This window comes from Ascaphus truei, chromosome 12, assembly GCF_040206685.1.
Source record: "Ascaphus truei isolate aAscTru1 chromosome 12, aAscTru1.hap1, whole genome shotgun sequence".
Lineage (NCBI taxonomy): Eukaryota > Metazoa > Chordata > Amphibia > Anura > Ascaphidae > Ascaphus > Ascaphus truei.
In genome coordinates this window covers 48,215,610-48,239,109 of record NC_134494.1, presented here as the reverse complement: position 1 = coordinate 48,239,109, position 23,500 = coordinate 48,215,610, and the positions used below count along the sequence as shown (strand labels likewise).

The 23,500-nt window shown below is 46.0% G+C and overlaps 1 protein-coding gene across 1 annotated transcript in view; it reads left to right on the top strand.

Annotated features, from left to right (window-relative positions):
- The window catches only part of LOC142464232 (vomeronasal type-2 receptor 26-like), a 46,968-nt gene extending 27,596 nt beyond the window's left edge, over positions 1-19,372 (top strand). Inside the window, exons 7-8 of the mRNA XM_075567636.1 lie at positions 12,404-12,527; positions 15,748-19,372. Of these exons, the coding sequence (XP_075423751.1) occupies positions 12,404-12,527; positions 15,748-16,652 (1,029 nt within the window). The 3' untranslated portion in view covers positions 16,653-19,372. The remainder of the gene's footprint in view (positions 1-12,403; positions 12,528-15,747) is intronic.
- The last annotated feature ends 4,128 nt before the right edge of the window (positions 19,373-23,500 follow it).

Here is a 23,500-nt window from a genome sequence, read left to right as displayed (position 1 = left end):
GAGGAGTAAAGTATTCAGCAGTACAACTGAATGCGGGACAAGACCATGCCAGGACGCAAGATGAAAAACCTGCGCAATGCTCCACACAGCGGACACAATACAAATACCACACAGAAATCGGGAATACAAAATCAGAGGAAGGTTCACCTGTTCCTCCAGCAATGTCGTGTACCTCATCATGTGCATGAAATGCCCAGGGGGCTGCTTCTACATAGTTGAGACAGGGCGGGGGCTAAACAAGAGAACGGACCTGCATCGCCACAGCATCACACGCGGAACAAGAGACAGTCCTGTTGGCGAACATTTCTCTGACTCTGGCCATAAGATGAACGATCTGAGGGTTGCCATACTCAAAGGTAATCTTAAAACACAGAAAGAGAGACGGTTGCATGAATACAAATTTCTGCAACTGTTCGGGACACTTAGCGGTGGCCTAAACAGAGATCGGAATTTTATGAGTCATTACTGACACAAGTGAACTCACTTCCCATGAGTGCTAAAGTCCATGTCCATACATACTGTGCTATATGTATGCACACACAGCTGTCTCTTACACATACAAATACTCCTTGTTTTTCCATCCCTATACACCAATAGGGACCACATAGTATCTACACACACTTTTAGTTATGCTACAATCTCTCACATTTCCACACCTACCCACACCATTTATATTAACTCCCACTCCACACACACCTTTTGTAAAGCACTGTATACACTGTGGGCTCTCCATTCATTTATATTCACACAGATACACACACACACTCTTACATCACTAACTTTCAGGAACCATTTAACACCTCTAGCCATAAATCACATCCACACACGGGGGAGGGACAAGCACAGATAACATTCCAAGAGACACTGTTTTTAAGTATACCCTTTGCTTGCTTCATTCATTGTAACATCGCCGGAAGAAGAGATCAGTGTATCTCGAAAGCTCGCACAAATAAAAGCATTTCGTTAACCACAGAATGGTATCGTCTATTTTTTTTATTATATATATATATATATATATATATATATATATATATATATATATATACTGTATATATTATATATATATATATATATATATATATATATATATATACTGTATATATATATATATATATATATATATATATATATATATATATATATATATACTATATATATTGCATGTAATTTCCCAGAATGCCTTGCTGCAGTGGAAGTGCTATGTGCTGGGTGATAATGGTGAAAGGCGGGGTTGCAGACCTGCCTAAGACATGCAAATGAGCATACAGTATATTTGCATTTGCTATATGCTTTGCTGTGGAGGGTTTTTGTCACTTTTTTTACTCACCATAACTTAACTCAGTATGTATGTGTATATATATATATATATATATATATATATATATAAAATATGACTGGATCAGAATCACATACTTTTCTTGAAGGGGATAAGTGTACAGTACATCTCTTTTAATCCTCCTTTGTGTGTGTTTTTTGGATCAGTACCGTGTATACATCAACATGCATTAACCATTAAGCCATCTCTGGACTGCCATGTATTCAATACTGGATTAAGCATGAGGATGATTTTTGGCTGTTTTTCATCTAACATTAGTACTGCTATCTTTACAATGAAATTTTTTCCAAGAATATGATCCTTGATGTTACAACTATGTGTGAGTGGTTTTCATGAGATTATGTTCTGAATTCACTCGTATCTTTATCGTAGGGTGTTTTTATGCTGACCGTCCGATCTTGATGACTCAGGGAACTTGTTTCCTTGTGTTCTCATTTGCCATTCATGACATTACGTCTCATTAAAGTAGTAGTTAGAATTTTCTTGCACTCACATTGTGTCAGATATAGGAGCCCTGCTCTTTGTCTTTTATATATTTTTCATTTGTTGTAGTCGGAATAAATAAATTGTTATATTTCTGGGTATATCGGAGTGCTCCCTTTTGAGACTTCATGCTGTTTTTTGTTTTTCTCATATTTATCGTGTCTCAGTAGCACTGACCTATATTTAAATTTTCTTTATATTCATGTCCTATAGATACCCTATTATTAATAGGTGTGGATGTGGTCTCTGTTTGTGTTTATATATATATATATATATATATATATATATATTTATATGTGTATATATATATATATATATATATATATATATATAATATATATAAATAAAAAAGAGAAGCGCGTGCCCCATAGTGTGAATCTGTAAAATATTTATCGTGCGATAACAAGTCAAGAAACTCCAGACTTACTTTATTAAAATTATCAGTGAATGTGAGATTATAAATAATACAATACACCATGCTAAATAAAAAGTATATCATCTACAAATCTGGTCCAAAACACCAGGTTTGAACCAAATCCATGTTGGGACCAAATTTTTGGGTCCTCCCACATCCCCATTAACATATTTGCATAGCTAGGTGCAAACCTGGGTCCCATCGCCGTGCCTTTTTGCTGTAAAAATAATTCCTCATTAAACCCCCCAAAAATTGTGTTAGTGTGAATTTAATCAAAGTGATAATGAAATCAATCTGTGCATTTGTGTTGGTGTCTTCTAATTTAAAAAAATATTGTGCTGCTTAACATCCGTGCTCATGATCTATAACAGTGTAAAGTGAGGTGACATCACAGTTGACTAAATAATAGTGTTCTTGCCAAATAATATTCTTTTATAAATTAAGAATGTGCATCGTGTCTTTACTATAAGACCGGAGTTTCTTGAACTGTTTTTGTAAGCAATTATCAATATAAGCTGAAAGATTGGAAGTGAATGAGCTAACATCTGAAATAATAGGTCTTCCGGGAGGGGGATTATGGGATCTCTATGTAATTTCGGTAAATAATAAAAAAATTGGTTGTGTAGGTTATTTGATAAATATAAATTCAAATTCTTCCTTGCTAATAAGTAGTTTTTTTATTCCTAGTGTTAAAATGTTTTCTAATTCATGCTGGAAAGTCTCTGTGGGATTGTATGATAGTCTCGAGTAAGTTGTTACATCATTCAGCAATCTCAGGGATTCGGTGATGTAGCAATTCTTATCTACAGTAGAGGCAACGTTTATTCTAACATTTGCCGGGTTACATTCTGGGTGTGTGCTGGGTGTGTGCTGGGTATGTGCTGGGTATGTGCTGGGTGTGTTCTGGGTGTGTGCTGGGTGTGTGCTGGGTATGTGCTGGGTGTGTGCTGGGTGTGTGCTGGGTGTGTGCTGGGTGTGTGCTGGGTATGTGCTGGGTGTGTGCTGGGTATGTGCTGGGTATGTGCTGGGTATGTTCTGGGCTAGTTTGAGGCACGTTTAAGGCATTTCTGCATTGACTAACGACCCATAGGATTAACACAGCAGGGATCCCTGGCAGTCCAATTCAGTTTGAATGGGACTGCCAGGGACCCCCGCTGTTAATCTGATAGGCCATTAATCAATGCAGAAATGCTGGGGCTAGTTTAAGGAACGTTTAAGGCATGTATTCAGAATGTACCTGGGTGTTTCCTGGGTTTTTTGGGGAATTGCCACTGGTTTTTGTTCGAATAAGAGTTGCCTCTACTGTAGGATTGCCACCTTTCCTCCCTTATCTGCTGACTTCATTAAAATCGAGCTACCTTTTCTTAACTCATTAATGGCATCATACTGTCTCTTATTTAAATTCGGTTTGATATATTTTTTCTGTTTAACTAATTTGTCCTGTGCTAATTTTTCATACTGATTTAACACCCTCCTTTTAGATAGCTGGGATAAAACAATGATTTATTTTTTCAATGGAGTGTGATGTATCTGACTCGTCACAGTGATCAACAACTAGAGATGTATTCTCTCTAACATGCTCATGTCCTAGCTTCGTTTGTGAGTGTGCTCCCTTTCAATTTTTGGCAATAAATATTTTACAGATTCATACTATGGGGCACATGCTTCTCTTTTTTATTTTTTAACAAATTTATGTAGAGGCAGGTTATCCTATAAGAAGCCGCGAATCTGCCCAGGAACAAGTATATCCTTTTTTGGACATTTATCCATCATTGTTACAATTTGTATTGCCAATTTATATTTGTAGACACACTTCTTTTCATAAATTGTCTCTACAGCTGTTGCGTTCTTTCTATTTATGTCAATCTATTGTCTAGTATATAGACTGTATTTCATTGTGGTATTATAGGTCTATGAAGCGTTGAATGTTGCATATATATATAGCCTGGCCTTCGGCAGCTATATATTCTTCTGGGCCTTTCCTCTGTCAGTCCTGTTAGAACAGGCAGTGGGAAGGTTAATTCCTCCAGTTGATCTGTTTTGCTTTTCAGCTCTGAGTATGTAGCAATATTCAGGGGCAGACCTAAGCAACATTTAATGTGTTAATCCAAAGGGTGGATATGGGTTGGAACACCCCCTGATGTGTGTGTGAGCCAATCGGTATCCTGCTTTGAGTTTTAATGATTCAAAGCTAGAGACACTCCCTGAGGATATTCAAATTGAGACATATTCCCAAATTCAGTTAGTGATCAGTTAGTCTAGAGAGAGAGCTGAGAGAGATAAGAAGCTAAGAAGAGGTCTCCCCCTCTTGCCCCCTGGGTAAGGAGGGGGGGAAATCAAGCTGCCATGAGCAGAGAGGCAGAGATTACACCATGCTGTGATATCATATGTATGCTGTCTGCACAACCATGCTGAATAAAGATCCACAGAAAAGAAGCTGCTGTGTGTGTCCCTGTTCCTGTGTATTGAGAATGGAGTGTCAGTGGGGGTCTCTCCCCTGGAGACCCCAGGGGATCCCTGCTGGCTGGAGGCGCTGTGCACCCTGAGAGAACAAGGTAACCTGTCCCACACCTCCTGTCCCTGTCCTGGGCTCTCCCCACAACACCGCGGAGCACTCAGCCCTCCTGTTTACCAGCAGGTCACAGCACCCAGAGTGACCAGAAGGAGTGTACCCCCCAATCTCATGTCAGGTGGGGTACCATAGAAGGGTTACATATATATATATATATATATATATATATATATATATATATATATATATATATATATACAGCTAAACCCCGTTATAACGCGGGTCTCGGGGTCCACCCCAAGACCACCGCGTTACTAACGGGGTCACGGAAAAAAAATGGCCGCCGCTTTAATGCAGATTCATCCCGCGGGACAGGAGATGGGAGCGGGCATGTCCCTCCGCTCCCCGCTTCCCCCTGTCACCGCGGGACAGCCCGCGGGGCAGGAGATGGGAGCGGGGATGTCCCTCCGGTCCCCGCTTCCCCCTGTCACCGCGTGACAGGCCGCGGGGCAGGAGATGGGAGCGGGCATGTCCCTCCGCTCCCCGCTTCCCCCTGTCACCGCAGGACAGCCCGCGGTGAAAGAGAGGGGAGCGGGGATGTCCCTCCGGTCCCCGCTTACCTCTGATCCCTCCACGTGCCCGGTGCTCCCGCTGCCTGCATGGAGGTGGTAGCAGGGGGTTTCTTCTCCCCGCCGCTGTCCCTGGCGCTCCCGCTGCCTGCGCCGGAGGAGGGGGGGGAGCGGGTGGTGGTGCTGGTCGCGGCCTTTCCTCTGCTCCGACCCCACCCCCCGTCTGTGTAGAGTGAGAGAGTGTGTGTGTGTGTGTATGTATATATGGGAGAGAAAGTGTGTGTATGTGGGTGTGAGTGTGTGTAAGTGTTTGTGAGTGTGTGTAAGTGTCTGAGTGTGTCTGAGTGTGTGTGTAAGTGTGTGTGAGTGTCTGTGAGTGTGTGTAAGTGTGTGTGAGTGTCTGTGAGTGTCTAAGTGTGTGTAAGTGTGTGTAAGTGTGTGTAAGTGTGTGTGAGTGTGTGTGTGTGTGTGTGTGTGTGAGTGTGTGTGAGTGTCTGTGAGTGTGTGTAAGTGTGTGTGCAGTGTGTCAGTGTGTGGAGTGTGAGCAATGAGCAGTGTGTGTGCAGTGTGTCAGTGTGTGCAGTGTGTGTGCAGTGTGTCAGTGTGTGCAGTGTGAGCAATGAGCAGTGTGTGTGCAGTGTGTCAGTGTGTGCAGTGTGAGCAATGAGCAGTGTGTGTGCAGTGTGCAGTGTGTGTGCAGTGTGTCAGTGTGTGCAGTGTGAGCAATGAGCAGTGTGTGTGCAGTGTGTCAGTGTGTGCAGTGTGAGCAATGAGCAGTGTGTGTGCAGTGTGCAGTGTGTGTGCAGTGTGGCAGTGTGAGCAATGAGCAGTTTGTGTGCAGTGAGTGTGTGCAGTGTGTGCAGTGTGAGCAATGAGCAGTGTGTGTGCAGTGTGTCAGTGTGTGCAGTGTGAGCAATGAGCAGTGTGTGTGCAGTGTGAGCAATGAGCAGTGTGTGTGCAGTGTGCAGTGTGTGTGCAGTGTGTGTGCAGTGTGTCAGTGTGAGCAATGAGCAGTGTGTGTGCAGTGTGTCAGTGTGTGCAGTGTGAGCAATGAGCAGTGTGTGTGCAGTGTGTCAGTGTGTGCAGTGTGAGCAATGAGCAGTGTGTGTGCAGTGTGTCAGTGTGTGCAGTGTGCAGTGTGTGTGCTGTGTGTGTGCAGTGAGTGTGTGCAGTGTGCAGTGTGAGCAATGAGCAGTGTGTGTGCAGTGTGTCAGTGTGTGCAGTGTGTGTGCTGTGTGTGTGCAGTGAGTGTGTGCAGTGTGCAGTGTGAGCAATGAGCAGTGTGTCAGTGTGTGCAGTGTGAGCAATGAGCAGTGTGCAGTGTGTGTGCAGTGTGTCAGTGTGTGCAGTGTGAGCAATGAGCAGTGTGTGTGCAGTGTGTCAGTGTGTACAGTGTGAGCAATGAGCAGTGTGTGAGCAATGAGCAGTGTGTGAGCAGTGTGCAGTGTGTGTGCAGTGTGTCAGTGTGTGCAGTGTGAGCAATGAGCAGTGTGTGTGCAGTGTGGCAGTGTGTCAGTGTGTGCCGTGTGAGCAATGAGCAGTGTGTGTGCAGTGTGTCAGTGTGTGCAGTGAGCAATGAGCAGTGTGTGTGCAGTGTGCAGTGTGTGTGCAGTGTGTCGGTGTGTGCAGTGTCAGCAATGAGCAGTGTGAGCAATGAGCCGTGTGTGTGCAGTGTTTTAATACGGGAGCCACGGGAAAACCGCGTTATAACCGAATCGCGGTATAACGAGGCGCGTTATAACGGGGTTTAGCTGTATATATATATATATAAAGCAAGCAGTCAGCACTCTAATGTAAGGCAAAAGGCAGTTGCTAGTCCCATAGGGATCCACATATCATACGAACCAGCCCAAAGACCAGTAAAGAGACAGCAACCAACGAGGTGTAATCCAAAATAATCTGTATTGAAAAGAACAGATACACGAAAGCCAACGTTTCGGTCTCTCAGGGAGACCTTCCTCAGGGCCGTGCAAACACCACACTAACAGTGACCCTACTTATATACCCACACCCCTAGTGCAACCAATTAAACATAATCAATCACCAGCAACCTGTCATTATTTACCTGTTGTGCAGCTGCGCACCATATGGGAACAACCAATGCCTGGACCAGAAGGAGCCATGCGGATCCACGAGCAGGGAAAGGCAATTTGTTAATCAAAGGCAGCCAGCTCAGACATCTGCGTCTGACGTCCTGGAACCACGAGCAGGGAGATCCCTCTCGTGATCCAGGCTGCCTGCTCTGATGTCCATAACCTGCGACCGGTGTCGGGAGCTGTAGCGCGTCACCTGACTAGCCTGCGCGTCATAGGGCAAAGGGTGAGCCGGGGAGCCAATGGGAAACATCACTGCGCATTGGAAAGGCACGCAGTACCCTAATGGAGGAACCCTGGCAACCAAGGACGCCAGCACACAGTCCGCGCAGGCGCAGTAGTGAATACTGATAGAGAGGGCAGCGCTATACCCACAGCACCAATACAAGGCAGACACACGAGCCAAAACAGCCTGTGGCTGAAGTTAAAGCCACAAGAGGCAGTGGTGAAGGTACCAGGGGTCCCAGCTGCACCCAACAAAATAAAAATGACAATAAAATGACAATAAAAACAAGGGAGTGACAATGTGCAAGGGAAGTGAAGCTATGGAAGGAAAGTGTCCACACGTCAAAATAAACATGCAAACATAAAATAAACATTCAAACATGATCAAACATCAAAGCAAGTAAAAATCAATGCGCAGGTAAGCATAAACAATTTACAAAAAACAGCCCAGTTTTAGCTCTTCGTTCAGTCCTCCTGGTGCCATGGTCCGCAGCTCATAAATGAGTCTGGCCTCCTGTTGTAGCAAGATCTTGCCCCTGTCACCACCACGCGTAGGAATAGGGACCTGTAGGATAGGCATGCATCTTAGCGTTGCTAAGGAGTGTCTATGTTCTTTAAAATGTCTTGCGACGGGGAGACATTTATGATCCATGTCATCGCCACCACTCACTAGGGCTTTCCTGATCGTAGTGCGGTGCATGGCCATCCGCTCCTTCAGCATCCTCACAGTTTTTCCAATGTATAGGAGTCCACAAGGGCATCTGATGTAGTATACCACGAATTTGGACTCACAATTAAGTGCCTGTTGAAGTTTGATAGGAATGCCACTGTGGGGATGATTGTAGCTGGGGCCCAATTGCATGAACTGGCAGTTAGTACAGCCATGACACCGATATGAGCCTGGTTTCTTGGCCAACCAGGTCTTGGAGGTGGCATATTTCTCTATTGGATCCGATCCTGTCACCATGTCACCAATACTAGGGCCGCGACGGAAGCAGAACAACGGTGGTTCTTTGGCACATGTGCCTATCCTCTCATCATTTTGTAAGATCCGCCAATTCCCCCGGATGCATCGCTTGATGTCATTGGAGGCGGTGCTGAAAGTGCTGATTATGTTGAGTCTGTTGGTCTCCGGCTTTTTGGACACTGATGTCAGCAATACACTCCTGTCAACCTGTTCCACCTTTTGTAAGGCGTATTGGATGTCCTTTTCACAATAGCCCCTCTCTCGGAAGCGGGCAGCCATCTGACCCAAAGCCCTTTCGGTCTCCGCTGGATCTGTTGTAATCCTCTTCACTCTTAGAAGCTGTGAGTAGGGGAGACCCCTTTTGAGTGGAAAGGGATGGTGGCTGGATGCACACAGCAATGAATTCTTGTCAGTGCTCTTCCGGTAGAGTTTTGTAGCCAACGAGCCCCCAGATTTATATACAATCGTGTCTAAGAAAGCAATCTCTTTAGAGCTGTGACTGAGGGTGAAGCGTATGGTGGAAGGAATGTTATTCAAAGAAGCCACAAACGCTAGCAGGTCCTCTTCGCTGCCATCCCACAAGATGAACACATCATCAATGTAGCGTAGATATTTGACAATGTGGTGTCCATAAGTCTCATCATGGAGTATATGGGTCCGCTCGTACAGGTCCATGAACAGATTCGCGTAGGACGGCGCCATGTTTGACCCCATGGCCGTCCCTGTCAGCTGTAAGTAATGATGTTTCTCGAATCTGAAGAAGTTTTTATGTAGAATAACTTCAATCAATAACATGAGAAATTCCACAGGGGGACCCTGTTGTACACCAGATATTTCAAATTTGGCGCGGACTGCTTCCAGGCCCTCCACATGGGGAATGTTGGTATACAGACTAGACACATCTAGCGTGGCAAAAATGTAGTCAGATGTATCAATGGATATGTCACCGAGCTGTTTAATGAAGTCTGTAGTATCCTTAATGTATGAACCCATGCTGGTCTTAATAACACCTGGATCACAGAGGAGACCAGCAAATTCTTGACACAAGATCATCCAGTGATGCCAGTGCTATACACTCTGCCCAAAATCCACAAGTCCTGCGTGGCACCTCCATGCAGACCCATCATCTCAGCCCGTGGATCGTTATGCCACCCTCTCTCACAATTTGTGGATTTCTACCTACAGCCACTGGTGGCCAGCATGGGTTCATACATTAAGGATACTACAGACTTCATTAAACAGCTCGGTGACATATCCATTGATACATCTGACTTACCTGCGCATTGATTTTTACTTGCTTTGATGTTTGATCATGTTTGAATGTTTATTTTTATGTTTGCATGTTTATTTTGACGTGTGGACACTTTCCTTCCATAGCTTCACTTCCCTTGCACATTGTCACTCCCTTGTTTTTATTGTCATTTTTATTTTGTTGGGTGCAGCTGGGACCCCTGGTACCTTCACCACTGCCTCTTGTGGCTTTAACTTCAGCCACAGGCTGTTTTGGCTCGTGTGTCTGCCTTGTATTGGTGCTGTGGGTATAGCGCTGCCCTCTCTATCAGTATTCACTACTGCGCCTGCGCGGACTGTGTGCTGGCGTCCTTGGTTGCCAGGGTTCCTCCATTAGGGTACTGCGTGCCTTTCCAATGCGCAGTGATGTTTCCCATTGGCTCCCCGGCTCACCCTTTGCCCTATGACGCGCAGGCTAGTCAGGTGACGCGCTACAGCTCCCGACACCGGTCGCAGGTTATGGACATCAGAGCAGGCAGCCTGGATCACGAGAGGGATCTCCCTGCTCGTGGTTCCAGGACGTCAGACGCAGATGTCTGAGCTGGCTGCCTTTGATTAACAAATTGCCTTTCCCTGCTCGTGGATCCGCATGGCTCCTTCTGGTCCAGGCATTGGTTGTTCCCATATGGTGCTCAGCTGCACAACAGGTAAATAATGACAGGTTGCTGGTGATTGATTATGTTTAATTGGTTGCACTAGGGGTGTGGGTATATAAGTAGGGTCACTGTTAGTGTGGTGTTTGCACGGCCCTGAGGAAGGTCTCCCTGAGAGAACGAAACGTTGGCTTTCGTGTATCTGTTCTTTTCAATACAGATTATTTTGGATTACACCTCGTTGGTTGCTGTCTCTTTACTGGTCTTTGGGCTGGTTCGTATGATATATATATATATATATATATATATATATATATATATATATATATATATATATATATATATATCCATTTCGGAGCCGAAACGTCGGGATTGGTTGTCTGTCTACACATGCCTTAATACACCTTTTATATTTTGGAAGTGAGTGCTGCCTCTTTTTTGCCTGACGAAAGGAAGGTAAGATCTTTTGTTTATATATATATATATATATATATATATATATATATATAAAACAAAAGATCTTACCTTCCTTTCGTCAGGCAAAAAAGAGGCAGCACTCACTTCCAAAATATAAAAGGTGTATTAAGGCATGTGTAGACAGACAACCAATCCCGACGTTTCGGCTCCGAAATGGAACCTTTCTCAAGGGGGGTATTATAGGTCTATTAAGCGCTGATTATTGCATATATATATATATATATATATATATATATATATATATATATATAATATGTACATACAGCTGAACCCCATTATGCTGTGCTCGGGGGCCACAGAATGAGACTGCGTTATAAGCGGGATTGCGATAAAAAAAAATGGCCGCCGCGATCAGGGGTTCCGCGTCGGCCAGAGGGGGAGAGCTGGGATACCTCTCCCAGCTTTCCCTGAACCCGGCATCACAGTGGCACCCCCACGCAGGACCCGGAGCAGCTTTGCAGGGGATCCGACACCACGGAGGGAGGGAGGGGTGTTAGTGTTGGGGAAGCTTTTGCATATCTACCTCCACTCTCGCACAACTAATTAATAACAGACGGTGGTATTTCTCATCTCTGTCAGTATGTCCCTGGACATTACTGAACATGGCAATAACTGCTCTGGATTTCCTATTGGATGCTCAAGGAAAACGTGTTTGTGGAGGGAGAGGCTGTTTAAAATAGCAAGACCAAATGGCCCCTGTCTGCCGTCAGTGTCTCTGCACTGTCCCCCTGTGAGGGTTATCAGTGCTGACACAAGACAAGCTATCAGTGGTAAGAAGAGACATGGGATATGAGCATGTTTGCTCACGCTAAGCCCATCGCATGAAGACTTTTCACAACAACACTCTGGGTTTACACACTTCACAGGCCAGAAGTGTTTACTGTGAGGGGAAGACATTAAATCCAGCGTGTCATTGTCACTCTTCAAATAAACATCAGCCCTTGGCACTCACAGTGGCTGTGTGGGAAAATGCTGGTACTTTTTGTAGGCAGTAACATTAGCACTAGGTCCCTCCTTGGGTGTTAACTGTGCCAACGCCTACATTGTAATGAGTAGTAGGCTCCCCTGGCAGCAGAAAGGGTTAAATTAGAGTGTAGTGTAGACATTTAATCTACTGGATATTAAAAGGCTTTGTTGTAGGAGACCTTAAAAATGTAAGAGACATTAATTAGCCTCGTACTGTACACAGTGAGGGTTACTCATTAGACTGATAGTGCCGGTCGGACCAATAAAGTAGATGTCTGTATTTAAAGCACAAGAGGTGAGCAGGGGAACAGAAATACATCAGGAGCAAAGACGCAATGAAGTGGAAAGGTGTAAAGAATATTAATGGAAAGTAGAAGAACCAGATTGCTAACATCATTTAATGGTAATACACTTCTAAGAATCTGACTTAGTTCTGAGCGTTTATGAGTTTGCCGTCTCACTCCATATTACTTCTAGATTCCGCGCTCCGTGTGCAGTGACAGCTGTTCCCCGGGGTATAGGAAAGCTGTACGGGACGGACAGCCTGTCTGCTGCTACGACTGCGTTCCTTGCTCAGAGGGAACTATCTCAAACATGACAGGTGGGTGAGCACACACCCCATAATCACTACCGGGGGCTAAATTGCTGCACGGAAATCTCATTTTATATTAAGCGTGTGTGCCTATGTACTAACCTGACATTTCTCATTCTGCATCATCGCCGTACAAAATAACGTTTGCACAGAAATGGACTGAGCTAGGCGTACAGATGTGAATATAGCTCAACCCCGTTATAACGCGATCCGTTACAACACGAATCCGCGATGCAAGCGTGTTTCCCAATTTTCGTATTTATGAATACTTTACAACCCGATTATTGGTGTCTTAGATACTTTATTGTGCAATGCATACAATTGTACATTATTTCTAATGCGATCCGCTTATAGCGCGATGTGATTCTTTGGACCCCAAGCACCGTGTTATAAGGTGTTGAGCTGTAGTATGTACTAAAAATGTATGTTTCCATGCACCAACAAAATAGGAGAAGGTGCATCAAAATCAAAATGCTCTAACCCCAATACCCACGACATCATATATTTATGTCAAAAGGAGTGCTACTGAGCGTGGCAAAACGCATACAAAAAATACCCAAACGCTACATCCAATGTGACAAAATACGTATTTAAATACTTCAATATTAGAATTCTCATGAGCAGGGCTCGAAAAATACGCCTGGCGTGAATGCATTTTGCCCGCTGTCGAGTCTTACTGGCGGCGCTGGTGCAGCATCTCCCAGCATTCTCCTGTGTCTCTCCCTGCAACTCATGTGAAAATGGCTGTGCAGCGTCAAATTACGTCCTGACATCACGTAGCGTTCCATTGTCATATAAACGCGGCTTCATTTGATGCTGCATTGCCATGACAATGGGACGCCAGTGGGTAAAGACTGACCAGCGGGTAAAGTGAGGGGGGGTGAGAGAGGGAGGGGGGGTTACAATAAGAAAAAAAAATTGGTGGGGGGGCGAGCACCTTTTTTTTCAAACGACTGACTTTTTTCTAATTTGTCGAGCGCAGGCTCATGAGTAAGGCAATAGTGAAAAAGAAAAGAAAGTGCGCAACCCAAAATAACCAAATTGTGTTAACTGAACAATGTCTAATAGTGAAATCTAGTGATTAAATTAACCCTCCTTGATAATTTGTTAAAAACAATAAAATCAAGCACAACCCTAATGTGGAAGTGAAAAAAATGTTTAACCATACATATCCGTTGGTAAATTGCGTATGCTGCTGGGATCATGGAGTGGCTCAAACACTCCCAAGAGCTAGAAACAGAAGACAAAAAAACAAGCGCAAAACGCAATAGTGAAGTATATCAAATCTTATTAAGTGTTAAAAAAGGGGTAATATATCTGCGTACATCAAAGGATTAGAACATAAGCATTGCGTGTATCAATACACAAGTTACCACACAGCCGTCGACAGGATAGGCGACAGTGGAGAAACCCTCAGGTAAGTGCACTTCCGCACTCTCCAGGTGTCATTCGGCTCCGTGACTGTAATCGGTCGTCGGCATCCAGATCATCTCCAAGCTACTGTTGTCGTAACCTCCGTAGGCAGCAGAAAATCCTTTGCAATGACCAAGCCCACTATGTGTGCGTTCGGACAACGTCTCTCAGTCACCACGGGAGTAAAACCGGCAAGAGCAGGAGTCACCGGTGTACTCGCCTCTACGCCTAGCAGCCCGTCGATCAGCAGTGACGTTGCTATGGCCGCATTCACTGCGTGCATGTGCGTGCTGGAGCGCTTGGCGGTGCATGCACCAGTTTCAACTGCTACCTGTGGTCTGCAGTTACGCTTCCAGTGAAGAGCAGGAGATCCACCGGGGTGTGGCCATGACATCACATGGCTGATTCATCCTCATTGGCTGAACCGCCGATGTAGCCAATGTTCGGCCGCCGCACCAAAAGACAAAAATCTTGTCTTTTGGCAAAGGTGGTCGCTTACTACGCCTCGTGCACGCACACACGCCGACTGGGGCCTGCCCCATAGAGGGCCGTACCTTTGTGTGAGCCGCGCACGCCGTCACGCATGCAGTCGTGGCCACAAAGGATGAAACCTATGGCTGCGCTTATACAGCCGACGTCGCGAACGATGACGCCATCCATCGCCATTGCGATAGTTGTATTTGAAGTTAAAGCGACATCGCTGGCTGCAAAGCAAGTAACATCATAAAAAGGGAGGGCAGAGGCAATGGAGAATGGATTAGCCGCAAGGGGAGACAGACACCGAAAAAAATCAAATATGAGTGACTACCAGATTTCTGATAGCACTGTCGCTCCGTCGCTTTGTCGCCGTTGCGTGCACTACAAGCGCCGGCGACAATGCATTGTAAGGCTTGGGGAACCACACCGCCCTCTGCGCGCTCCCCGCTCACACACTCACGTGTCACCGTCTCCACTCACGCCTCCGCAGCTCCTGCCGGCTTCCCCTACGCCACTCACAGCTCTGGCGCGCACGCGTGTACCAGCCCCAGCCTTAAAGGCACATCACCCCAAAGTTGTCAGCCAGTGCTAATCTCGCGCGCAGGCGCACAAGCACACACGCATCCTCCCTCCTCAAGCTCCACCTCAGGGAGCTCACCTGAACCTGCTTCCCTGCCTCCTACCACAGCCTCACCTCCACTCTGCTGTTCTGCCATTGGACTGTCTCACCTACTTATGCTTAGCGGTGCCACTGGCACTTTGGCTGAGCATAGAACCGGTTGCTGGTCTCATTACTCTCTGCCTCCCTAGTCCTGTCTTGTCTTGCAGTCCCATCCTTGTGTACCAAACCGGCTTCCTCCTCGACTTCTCCGCACCTCTGGCATCCGACCTTGGCATTCGGCAATACGACTACTCCGCTCTCTCTAACCCCGGACTTGGCTAACAGTAGCCATTACAATCCGTACCTCTCCTGCCCCAGCCCGGATATCCAGACTATTCTACACTCAATACGTGCCCTCGTGGCTGTGGGAGGCGTTATATCCTTTCCCACCTCAGCACCGTGGTCCCGCCTCGCTTGTGGTGAGCACAGCGTGACATGCATTTGTTTTGCCGTGATTGTCGTCGCCAACACTATAAGCGCAGCCTTAGAGTCGTTTAGTTAAACCCTTTGGCCAAAGCATTATAAGCCTGCAGCCACTTCACAGAATGACCAGCATACAGGTCCTAACAATACCTGTGAACTCAGGGCTGCTAAGGTGGGGGTGGGGAGGAAACATCATAGATATGACATGTTTTCTGGTCTTGATGTATTGAACACTTTCTCTTGTTTCTCTTTCAGACATGGCAAACTGTCTGCAGTGTCCTGAAGATGCATGGCCCGATGAGAAGAAAGTCATGTGTGTCAAGAAAACATTGAATTTCCTGTCCTTTCAGGAACCCTTGGGATTGACTTTAGCAATGCTTGCTGTTGCATTCTGTATTATGACTTTTTCTGTGCTAGTGGTCTTCATTGTACATAGGGACACACCCATAGTCAAGGCCAAAAACAGAGATCTTAGCTACACCCTCCTCATCTCCCTCATGCTGTGCTTCCTCTGCCCCTTGTTATTCATTGGCCAACCGGCAAGGGTGACCTGCCTGCTGAGACGTGCGGCCTTCTGTGTCATCTTCACATTGGCGGTTTCCTCAGTCCTAGGAAAAACTATCACAGTTTTTGTTGCTTTCAGAGCCACAAAACCCGGCAGCAAGTTAAAGAAGTGGGTGGGAAAGAGATTATCTAGCTCGGTTGTCCTAATATGCTCACTAGTGGAATTGGGGATCTGCCTGGTGTCTTTAGGCCACTCCCCTCCATTCCCAGATAGAGACACCAAGACGGAAACTGGGAAAATAATATTACTATGTAATGAAGGCTCCATCCTTGGGTTTTATATACGACTTGGCTATATTGGATTTCTGGCTTTTGCCAGCTTTATTGTAGCTTTTATGGTAAGGAAGTTGCCTGATCACTTTAATGAAGCTCGCAATATAACATTCAGCATGATGGTCTTCTGTACTGTTTGGGTAACCTTCATCCCAGCATATGAGACCACCAAAGGCAAAACCATGGTGGCTGTGGAGATATTTGCCATTCTGGCTTCTAGTGCAGGGCTCCTGGGCTGTATATTTATTTCTAAGTGCTACATTATAATGATAAAGTCTAACTTAAATAGTAGGGAAACATTATTAGGTAGAAAACCAAACTGAAAAAAAGGAAATGTATTTGTGCATCCATGCCATTTGTTTTATTCAAAAATATTAGATACATTAGAAATAAAACACACCAGAGGAACTTATATCTCAGTGGTTAAAGTCTCTTAAATCCCATTCAACAACTGTGGCCTGCACTCCCACTCAACAACTTTTCTGGCGCCCCGTTCCATGCTGCGATAGTGAGTGGCCCTTGTCTTGCTCACATTTCTTCTTTTCTATTTTTTATTGTCACATAAAGATTACTATGGAAACTTAATAAAGTGGCCCACAGTTGGTCTTAAGGGAGCTTTGAGTTTTACCTGAAAGATAGAATGAAACATATATTTACACTTCATTGCCACTCACAAACCAATGGGAGGATAGAATGCTTCCATCAGAATTTAGGGTCCATATGTGGAGGGTTTTCCTTTTAATAAGTATTATGCTGTTGATGCTGCTGCTATAGTACATTGTTTCACATAGATCCATCGTTACATAGTAATTGAGGTTGAAAAAAGACATGCCCATTCAGTTCAACATATGTGAAATTCAGACGCCTAATACTGTACTTATCCTATATTTCTATTTGCAGTATATTTATCCAGAAGGAGAACAAAAAACCCCAGTGAAATCTCCAATGATATTTAATAAGGGCAAACATTAATTTCTTCCCTGCTTCCATGTATAGATTTTTAAAAAGATGTCTAACGTTTCCTTAAAGATCTATCAATTGACAGGGAGAACAAAATCTCCCTCTTTGCTGATGACGTCATTCTGACCTTGGCTGACCCACACACCTCCCTTCCCAACCTCCAGAAACTGTTGGACCAATTTAGCCGAGTGTCCGATTATAAAATAAACACGGACAGGTCCGAGGCGCTCAATATCTCTCTCCCAGACCCTGCGTGGAAACTCCTACAAACTAACTTCAAAACAAGTGGAATAACTCCCACATTAAATACCTAGGGATAAAAATAGCAAGCTCATACAGCTCGCTATATCAAGCCAACTACCCCCCCCCCCCCCTCCCTCTCCTGCCAGATCAAGAGAGACTTGGAGACTTGGCATGCTCACCAGATCTCTTGGTTTGGAAGAATTGTGTCCACCAAAATGAATGTCCTTCCCCGATTACTTTACTATTTTCAAACCCTCCCAGTCCCTGTCCCGCTAGTAGAACTGCGAAATATGCAGGCTCATATCATCCGTTTTATATGGAGGCAGCGTAGACCAAGGGTGCCGAGATCGGTGCTGTTGGCTTCGAGGACGAGAGGGGGTTTGGGGGCCCCGGATGTGGTCAGATATTACCAGGTGGGCCAGCTGAGGCAGGCGGTGGTTTGGAACAACCCCCCGACCTCCAATTGCTGGTTGGAGATAGAAACACACCACGCGGCCCCCACCCCCCTCTCGGCCCTACTATGGTCTCAGGCTCACAAAGGAAGGAGGCCCCTGAGATTTGAGCTCGGGGCAATGAGGTGCACGTGGTCTACTTGGACTAAAGCTAAAGGGAAACATGGCCTAGCTTCATCCCCCTCACAACTCACCCCCATCTTCGGGAACCCAGACTTCCCACCCGGGTGCTCTCGTACCCAATTTGGTCAATTCCAGGGCCTAAATATCAGAGTGGTTGCGGATCTGCTGGAAAGCGATGAGGTCCTGTCCTTCCAAGAGCTTAAAAATAAGTTCTCTTCCCCGGCCTCCCCAACTTTAAATACCTTCAGATAAGGCACTTCCTGCGAGCCCAATCCCCTAGCCTTAAATTCCCAGCGTGCACTAGATTCGAGACCCACTGCCTAAAGGTGGAATACCAGAGAGGTTTAATTTCCGAAGTTTATAGAACATTAGAGGCATCCCACTCCCCCCCTCACACTCCTATATGCAAAAATGGAGCGCTGATCTAAACATCCCAATCGACCTGGAAGACTGGGAGGATATCTGGGAAGCTGCCACCAGAACATCAATTTGCTCAATCACGAAGGAAAATATTTATAAAGTCTTATTCCAATGGTACCTAACCCCGAGTAGACTGAGCCAGATCTACCCAGGCACCTCGGACGTGTGCTGGAGAGGGTGTGGTCAAAGGGGGGACATGCCCCATATTTGGTGGGCATGCCCGGAGATCCAGAGGTTCTGGACCAGGATCCAGAGTCTCCTGATTGAAACTTTGGGTCTGGAGGTCCCCCTGGACCCCCTGACGTATGTGCTGGGGAAACCAATTGAAGACCTCCCCGCTCCTATAGTCAGACTTTCCTCGGCAATCCTTACGGCCGCCAGATGCTGCATCGCGGCGGCCTGGAAACAAGTAAAGGCCCCTTCCAGGAGAAAAGTAATTAAAAGAATAGACTGGGTCATGAACATGGAGAGTCTGACAGCCATGCTGAAGCAGAGAATGCCTCAATTCTATAGAACCTGGGAGCCCTGGCCAGGCTCTGGGGCCCCGACACTGGTACAAGCCCTGGTCCAACCCTGATACCCTCGGGGCCGAGGGCCGGTGCGCCCTACCCACCACAATCCCTTCCCCCTCCCCCCCCACCCCCACCCCTCTTTTTCCCCATGTCGTTCCCAACTATCCACCCATCGCTCGTCATCCCCTCTCTTTTCACTACTGAAAGTAGGAAAAAAAAGGTTTATTGTGTGTCTCAGAGTACTTCACTGTCATATGCCTGTGTTTCACAATGATTTGTTATGCTGTGAATGTCATATTAATATCCACATGTATGTACCTTAAAAGACGCCAATAAAGGAAAAAAATATTAAAAAAAAAAAAAAAAAAGATCTATCTATTGTATCTTCCATCACAGTCTCCATGGGTAATGAATTCCACGTTGTAACTGCCCTTGTTGTAAAGAACCCTTGTATAGTTCAGGGCACTGCATTATTTGAGTGAAGGTAGGTAAGGCGAGGTTAGGGCCCGCAGTAGATCAGAGAGATCAGGAACAAACAAGTAGCAAGAATAGAACAAGATGACAGAACAACATTGATTAAAGAAGCGGGCAAGAAATTCCCACAGATAGGGAGGAGAAGGTCCCTTATTCAGTGCACAACCTCTGATGGCAGGGGCCACTACAGGTGCCACTATAAATATAGCTACAATGTGTGCTAATGACCCATGGAACGAGACAACTAAGACAGTGGAATCAGTGGAGGGGACATATGGTGTGACCACACGGAAGACAAAACGAAAACAGTGATACTGCGTGGTACCGTGAGTGTGTGTAAAAATGAACTTTTATTAAAGTAATAAATAAAATAAAGAGACATATAAATCCCTTTTACATAACCGTTTGAACATATGTGAAATCTAAAAACGTATTAAATAATAGTTGGTAATCAGATAGGCAAGAGATCCTATATGATAGTCCACCCGGAAGACAGCTAGTCCAGTGGTAGGTAAAGATATATAGAAGTGTTTAGGGACAGTGTATCAGGTAGTATCTATTGCACCATAGTCTGTAATGAGATCCCCAGCACGCCCTTAAAGTGGATAAAGGTGCTCCATATTGAGCAGAGCTAACGCTGGGTAGGGGTGAGGCCCCAGGAACATGGCCTCAGCGGAGGACCGACGGCCGTCGGAACCTCCACTGGAGCCGTGTGAAAGTTTTCTAGCTGAGCCACAGGCAAAAGATGCAATGTGCTGTTCCCGGACCGGCTCAGCTCTGACGGGTGACATCAGGGCATACACCTTTTATCAAAGGACTTACAGTGTCACACAGTGTCACTGTTTTCTTTTTTCTTCCTTGTGGTCACACCATATGTCCCTCCACTGCTGCCACCATCTTATTTGTCTAATTCCAGGGGTCTTTAGTACCAATTGTAGCTATATTTCTAGCACCTATAGTGGCCCCTCCCATTATAGGTTATGCATTGTATAAGGCAGGGGTGCGCAAACTGGGGGGGGTGCGAGAATGTTTTGGGGGGGGCGGTTGCAGAGGCTTTGTGCTCTTTCCCAAAGCATTTAAATTAAATGCCGAGGGACCGTGCGAGGCCTCTGCAACTTCACTTACCGTGACTCAGTCGTCTTCAGCGACGTATCGCCATGACAACAACATGATGTCACATGACCCCGCGACAACATTTGACGCTTCAGATGAGGTATGGGCGGCGCGAGCAGACAAAAATTCTTAAGCAGTTGAGTTATCCAGTCGCTGGTTTAGATCGGTGCCAGAGCTGCTTCCTTGGGGTGTTGAGGACGTGATTTGGATCACTCAGGGCTGACATAAGGTCAGAGAGGAGTCTCACCATGCAAATAGGGTAAGGATTAGAGATGTGCAAACGTTTTGCTTGCGTTAATGAATTTATCCTTTTTGGGGCCAGTAAAAAAGTACACTGCAATTCAAAAGTTCACAATGAGTTCGATTGACGCTAAGCGGCTGACTCAATGTGTGCCAATATGGCCTTTTTTGGCCAGAATTCCCCATTAACTTCATTAGGGAATGGCGCTGCTATTTCATCACTTTCAAAAAGAGAAATCCCAAATTTTAACAATTTGGGCCGTTTCACTACAACTTTTGGCATCGAACCTATGGCTAGGGGGGGCGCTTTCTCATTTGAAATCCAATCCAATAAAAGATGGACAGGGCAGAATCATTTAAACCATATTTGAGACATTTTTGAAAGGTTTCATTTTTCCTAAAAAAAATCAGTTCATAGAACAAAAAAAAAACATACATAACATACATAAACTCAGTATAACAGTCATCCAGATTAGCAATAATTCAGAGACAGACAAATGCTATTTTGGCCCCATTTTTCAGGGAACATCACATCTGATCATTTCCAGGTCATGGCCCATTCGTTATAACACGAAACACGTTATTATAAAGAAAAGTGACGCTCCCTCCGAAAGAATATTTACAAACAGTTCTCCCGTTAATCCTCTTTCTTCATTTTCCAGATCAGCGAGAGGTCACTGCAAAAATTCAATGAGAAGCATTTATGAAACAATCATATTAATCTCTTCAGTATTTGGAATCACTGATAAAGCGGGTGGGCAAGAATGAGACATTCAGGACTGGATATGGGACTTAATATTAACCCAATTGTTGCCAGTGGCACCTGCGATGCAGGTAGCAAGAGATGAACACATTGCAGGGGCAGAGTAACAACGCACGCTTCCTGGGTCTCACAATGCGTATAAAGCCATAAACAGAAGAAGACTTTCTTTTCTGTAACTGCTCTAAGAGCCCAGATCATGTGCTAGCTACGCTGGTTAAGAAGGGCAGAGGATCCAAAATGGGCCCGGCGCCCTCATAATGGCCGCCGTGACCTCCAGGGTTTGCAGGGATTAGCTGCCTCCTCCCCTCCCCCGCACCACGAGGCGGCGTGGAGTTGCGCACGCAGCAAGGGGAGGGGAGGGGAGGAGGGCGGGCTATTTAAACCCATCGCGGGTAAGGAGCTTCCATTAATCTTGTTTTTCCCACCCACCCATCCCGTTAGAATGTTGTGTTGTGTCTAACCATTTCTTATGAATCTGTTAGCAGATCCATCGTTACAGCGTTGGCGGAACTGTCAGGCCAGTCATCGTAGGGACACCGTAAATACCCGAAATGGGGCTCCACCCGATGCGGATGGGCCGCCAGGTAACGGTCCGCCTGAAAAGATCGTGCGGGCTGGAGGCGCCGACGCAGGCGGTCGGTCGCTGTACCCCTGGCATCAATCTCTATCCTATGCGGGTAGGCCCAGACGGCCATGAAAAGGGGGACCTAGGGTGAACGGATGACGGGGCCGTGAGTAAGGGGCGAGAGTGTCCATCACGGCGGAGAGTGTGTCTCCCGGGTTGACGGTAGAATAGGGCGGGCGGAGGAGGGCTCCTCCCGCCGGAAGATACCGAGAATAGGGACGACAAAGGACTAAGTTTATGGCTGACAGTTATTTGATAGTATTGTTAAACAATAAAGCTGTGACCATTTTTACTTCCACAAAAAACTGTGTCGTCTAAGTTTGTATGGTGGGGTAGGCAAACCACGCGGGAGGCACTCTAGGCCGTTATGGGAACTAGAACAATGTTACTGGCTGAATCCAGATTCTGCTGGGACAGTTCTATGCAGCCACTTACCAAAGTGATAGGATGCCTTGCAGCCCGGGTTGGCTTATTATCAATAAGGGCAAGTTAGGTGCTGAAACACAACAGAAACATAACTAAAGCAGTGATAAGGTGTAAGGTATGCCGCAGTGTCATTACATTACATGCGGACATTTTTAAAGGACCCGTACAAAATATTATTTGTACTTATTTAGCTAAAACTGAAAACCTAATGAAAATGACGAGGAAATAAGATGTGAGCAAAAAAATTAGAGAAGCATTAGGTGGAAGGCGGCTTTAATCTTTCTCATATAAATATAAAATAATAGTACGTTTCGTGGTGTAATATTTGCTTAAAATTGCTGTTTAGCAAGAATATTACAAACATGACCTCGTTAGGCTGCGGCCGCAGTGTTTCCTGCAGCGCGTGCTCCTGGCGGCACGTGCACAGGTGAAAGCTGCGTTATGCGGTCTAAGGGGAGCGATGGGAGGCACGGGGTGCGCAGCCATGATGGGGGGGAGGAGAGGCGTGGCGCGCCCATGACGTCAGCGCAGCACAAAGCACAGCACACTCCTATTGGTCCACACGATCTGCCCTGCCATTGGCTGCCCGCACACCATGGGATCGCGTCGCGGTAAGGTAAGACAAAATTCTTGTCTTCACTGCCTGCGGATGCGTCAGCGCAATTTGCGCACCCACGACACCCACATGCCCACTGGGGCCTGCCTCATAGACGGCTGTGCTGTGGTGTGTGGCGCGCACGCCGTAGCACGCTCCGCAGCGGCCACCGGGGACCTGGCCATAAGCCGCAAAAAATATTAATGTTCTATACAGAGGGGCGGC